Here is a 5,575-nt window from a genome sequence, read left to right on the forward strand (position 1 = left end):
ATTTATTTGTCCGATTATTCCTATGGGAGCTATAAGTTATAGTTGTCCGATCCGGCTTGTTCCGACTTATATACTACCTGCAAAAGATATAAGACTTTTGGGAAAGTTTCAGCCCGATAGCTTTAAAACTGAGAGACTAGTTTGCGTAGAAACGGACGGACAGACGGACAGACGGACAGACGGACAGACGGACAGACGGACATGGCTAGATCGACTCGTCTAGTCATGCTGATCAAGAATATATATACTTTATGGGGTCGGAAACGTCTCCTTCACTGCGTTGCAAACTTCTGACTGAAATCAATATACCCTCTGCAAGGGTATAAAAAAACTTTTATTTCGATTGTTCCTATGGGAGCTATAAGATATACATAGTTGTCCGATCGGGCTGGCTCCGATTTATATAGTACCTGCAAAAGATATAAGACATTTGGGAAAGTTTTAGCCCGATAGCTTTAAAACTGAGAGACTAGTTTGCGTAGAAACGGACGGACAGACGGACATGGCTAGATCGACTCGTCTAGTCATGCTGATCAAGAATATATACTTTATGGTGTCGGAAACGTCTCCTTCACTGCGTTGCAAACTTCTGACTGAAATCAATATACCCTCTGCAAGGGTATACAAATTATTTAAAAATAAATGGCAGGTATCATGTTGTTCTACTGAACGCGGCCAATGTATGCCGAATGGCATTTTAAGATAGTATTTGTGTTACTTTAATTTTTAATAATTTTTCAATATTTATCGGCGTGCCAAAAGTGATTTAATTCGAACCATTAGTTAATTAGTTAAATATGAACCTCTGTGGTGCATCTGTAGCGCTTTCGACTGCAACCCGAGAAATAGTGGGTCCCGACATCAGCAGCGAGCAAGAAGTTTTTTCTACAAAGTAATTTTGTTTAAGTTGGTTCTGATTGTCTGTAACTAAATTTGATCTTTAAATTTCAACCCATTAAATTAGCAGATCTGTGTGTGTCCTTGACTTTTGAAAAAGCAAACAGTGGCCGACAGCGGCCGAAATAAAAGCCTCAGACGAGCGAGCTTAACCCTTAATTAGTGCAAGTAACTATTGTTTATTGTTCAATTGTAACAAAATTTGTTAATCTCCATTCTGTTTGAACTTATTTTATGTCTCATAAATATTTTAATTGGTTGTGTTTCTTTTTGTAAACAAAATAAGCTGAGTCATGATTGAGTTGAATTTGCCTGTCTGGACGGTAGCTAAATTAAATTTTCAATTTTACCGATGAGATGAGCAGGCGTGGGTATGCTTATGGCTTTGGGACAAGTAACCAGGAGACGTCTCCTGTACGTCTCAGTACGTACTGACAGCTGCCATAGTGAAAGCCGCCGTTGAGCGAGATTTACACCCAATTAGCAAAAATAAATATTGACAATCTTTGTACTTGACGGAAAAGTTTGTCTCTTACTTAAGCAGCAGAACGTAAAGGGGGTTTGGGCAGCAGTCAACAAATTGGAATTATAAGGAGGCTTTCCATTTATTTTTGGCTTTGCAAATTTTTATTTAGGATATTTTGACCGCCTAGGTTTATCGGAAATACAATTCAGATGCTTTCATCCCGATTATTAGCCAACGACTGTAGTGGTCCTAAAGGGACAGATTTCCAGCCGATATAAGCAGGCCCACAGGAGAATGGTGGACTCGGCAGTAGGCACCAAGAAAAGGAGCAGAACGGACACGAAAAGCAGGTAGAGCCCCAGTACTGAGATATCCATTGTGGCAAGTGCAAGCGGAGAAGCTGCCCGACTGATCGATCAGCGCTTATTTATAGTCACTGAGCTCGCTCCGCACCTATTTGACCAGATGCAACCTGGTCAAATGTTTTTGACCTGAATCGTAGGAATAAACATTTGCCCAGCCATCACCGATGTTACAAACCCTAAAAAACAAAAGTCATCGCTATAGTCGAGCTCCTTGACTATCATATACCCGCTACTTAGCCAACTAATTTATCATATTAACTAATGGTCCGATTAGATCAACGTTTAGCACGGCGATAGATATTGAGAAACCTGTGTGGACGGCAGTCTATGTAGTCACGAAGCGCAGCAGAAGAGTGTGCGAAGGCCACTACTATATATACACGAAGAGATGAAAATCCACTGTGATTGTCCGATCGTTACAAGAAATACATTAATCGGAAGGTATCCCAAAAACTAACAAGATGCATAACAAGATTTTTAAAATTATTATTAGTCTAGTTATATTCTCCCTTAAAATACGCGTCGAATGACATCTCATTTGTTAAAATCCGATGCTCCGATGTTATACGCAAAACAAGATTTTGGCGGACTTCTCAAAATGAAACTTTTATTTTGCTTGACAGCTTTTCAGTTTGTCAGTTTGTCCCAAAACATTAGTTTAGGGAAATTCTAGTCGATGTTAAACCGCTTAATATAAGAAATTTTAGTACTTCCGCTTTTGGAAAAACTCGCTAGTTTCGCGGGAACACCCGTACACCCGTAACTTGTGAACTACTAAATCTACATGCTAGCCCTACGTCACTGGAAAGGTATTTTAAAATGCGATATACGTCTTTCTAACATGATTTGTCTAAATAACTCTGTATTAAAATCAAACAAAAACACCTCTTAACGAGGTAGAAAGTAGTGGCGAACGCGCCCTTAACAAAAATTTCTGATATCAACAATTGTGACGAAAAATGATATTACATTCGATAAAATAAATAAACTATATTAAATTTATGATTTCGGCCTGCAACAGTACATATTTATTTACCTACATGTAAATTTTCTGTTGTAGCGAGCCGAATACATAAATTTAATATAGTAATAGTAATAATAGTATAGTAATAATATATAATATATATAGGCATATCTCCATCTCCCTTTATATTCTTTAGCTGAGTAACGGGTATCTGGTAGTCGAGGTACTCGACTATAGCGTTCCTTCTTGTTTGTCTTCATTGTTTTATTTCAATTATAAGTATTTCTTATTTTTCTAAAGCGATTTCGGTTAAAACTTTAAGCTGTATAGCCCTTGAGATTCCTCAACTTTGGACAAGAGCGTGCCGAATGTACAAAAATTAGAAAGTCTATTTATTTAGTAGATCATACATTTTCGTCACAAAAGTTGATATCAGAACTTTTGTTCCCAAGAAGCTCAAGAATCTACATGCCAAGTCCCAACATTCTAGCCTTTAAAGATTTCGAGATCTCAGCGTTCATACGGACGGAAAGACGGGCATGACTAGATAGACTCGGCTAGCGAACCTGATCATGAATATTTATACTTTATAGGGTAGGAAACGCTTTCTTCTACCCGTTACATACTTTCCGACGAATCTAGTTAACCCATTTACTCTTCAAGAACGGGTGTAACAAGAGAGAACGCTATAGTGGAGTATCTCGACTATAAGATACCTGTTACCTGTTATTGAAAATTGATATAAGTAAATAACGTTAAGATGACCGCTTTAAAACGGGAACACGCTGGAAAAACTCGGAAAAATTGCATTAAGCACACGGGATCGCCATACAATACTGACAACAAGCACCCGTCTCTGTTGGCGAAAGTGAATGCAGTGTGGAGATAAAGAAAGAAGACTCTCCACCCCGCGCCCATACCGCCAGAGCGAAGAAAGCTTTATTGCGCTATTGCTCCCGCCTTACACTCTCCAATAAACTTCAACAACATTAAACGCACAAAGTGCGCAAGCAGATTAAATTGTTAATTATTAGACTAAAAACATTTATATTAATGCATGCTTGCTAAATATTAACAATCTTCAAGCGTATTATGTATACCTAAATCTAAATGATTGGATTATTTGTTCAATAAAACATTTGGTCGATTGCTTTCTTTAAAATTGTTATATTTGCCGCGTGTTGTGACGATTCGCGCCCGATCAGGGGTCTTGCACATACTTTGTAATGAAAACACAGGGCGTATGTCGAACTTCTCCAGTTGTATTCAATTAACAAACATTCATCTTTGTTTACAATTTCGGGATTAGAAAAAAATCGGTTTTAAAGCGGCCAGCTACAGAAATTTTGCTTCTCCTTCTTCTTCTTCATCTTTATTGTCATTCTCGCTGCTAACATTAGCAGCAGAACTCTAACATTTGCTGTCAAAACTTATATTGTGTCCACTGCTTCTCAGAGTCGCCAGAAACAGCTTCTTTGCATCGCCAGAAACACCTGCTCATGCCGCCCCCAATACTGAACCCAGTATTCAGAACTTTCGACCTTGGGGTTAGATCTTGCAAGTCATCCAAGCCAGCCGTTAAAGGACATAATCGCCTGAATTTCAAGTATGCGTCTATGTCGTCATTTGAATACCGTTAAACGATCGATGAAGATGGGTTTTACCAGCTTTGACGTTGGATTCCCAGAGTCCTCAAAATATGGAACTATGTGCAGGATTGAAATGCGAATAAATGTTTCGACGATTAAGTTGAGGAACTATGGTTTCCTCTTGTCGGATGAGATAAAGATGGTTCCACAGTCGCTGTTCGACATTCCCGTTACCGCTTCCAAACAAGTATTTTGTCCGCTAGGCAAATAAAAACTGCAATGTAAGCTTTAACTTTATTGATTCATAAGACAACGCAAACTGGTATGGTCAGTGACTATATTGAAAGAATGCCCATCAATATACATCCTGAACTTTTTAATCGCCAAGACTACAGCCATGTGAGGCATCGTACTAAAGAATGAATGGTTTCTCGTAAGTAGTATTATTAGCATATGCGGGTTCTGGCACAATTAGAATAATGCAAAAAACTAACTGATTTTAATGGGCTTTAAAGTCATAACAAGGAAGAACGCTATAGTCGAGTACCTCGACTATCAGATACACGGTACTCACCTAAAGAGACCAAATGCAAATGGAGATATGCAAGCAGCAAAGCAAGATTGAAATGCGCCACCTACCCGTGATCTCAATATATGGTTATGTGCGTTAGAGTGGGCATGGCAAAAATTTGTTGGGTCAATCGATAGGTATTGACGAGACTAATACTGTTCGTACCCAAGGGTGCTCAACATGACCAGCACCCAACAAATCAACCAGTAGCCAAGTTGGAAACAGTACCAGGCGCTCAGTAGCACCCACTGCAGATGAGAATTGCTCATCAGCATATTTTATGTCTCACTTACTCACCGTCTCAACGGTACACTGACCGCCAATGCAGTCAGCACATTTTGCAGTATCAGCCGAGCCAACTACGCAAACTGATACCATTATCAAAACTCCCTGACCTACCTACCTACCTACCTACTTTAGAATATAGATTCTTTCACTAATCATTACACTAAACTTCCGTGTTCTAAGTAGTATATAAGGAGGTATCAAATGAATAATAAATCAGTTATCAACGCAACTCATAACTCCGCGGCTCTACTTCCTACTTCTGGGAAAAGGACTCATAATAGACATCTCAACTAGCAGCTAACCTACGGTTAGCCCAACCTCAGCGCAGCTCAGCAACGCCTGTGGTCCGGCATAGCAGTAACCATCGTAACCGTTGCCGCGACGTGATCGGCTCGCCAGTGTCTACTTCGGTTAGGCACAAGCCAATACATATCA

General features: G+C 39.4%; 1 protein-coding gene across 1 annotated transcript; it reads right to left on the reverse strand.

The window, feature by feature from the left end:
* Positions 1-1,551: 1,551 nt before the first annotated feature.
* LOC119559472 lies at positions 1,552-1,740 on the reverse strand. Its single transcript, XM_037872584.1, has one exon. The coding sequence runs from the start codon at positions 1,738-1,740 to the stop codon at positions 1,591-1,593; it is 150 nt and encodes a 49-aa protein (XP_037728512.1). The 3' UTR covers positions 1,552-1,590.
* Positions 1,741-5,575: the final 3,835 nt, after the last annotated feature.

Source organism: Drosophila subpulchrella, unplaced genomic scaffold, assembly GCF_014743375.2.
Source record: "Drosophila subpulchrella strain 33 F10 #4 breed RU33 unplaced genomic scaffold, RU_Dsub_v1.1 Primary Assembly Seq24, whole genome shotgun sequence".
In the NCBI taxonomy this organism is placed as follows: domain Eukaryota; kingdom Metazoa; phylum Arthropoda; class Insecta; order Diptera; family Drosophilidae; genus Drosophila; species Drosophila subpulchrella.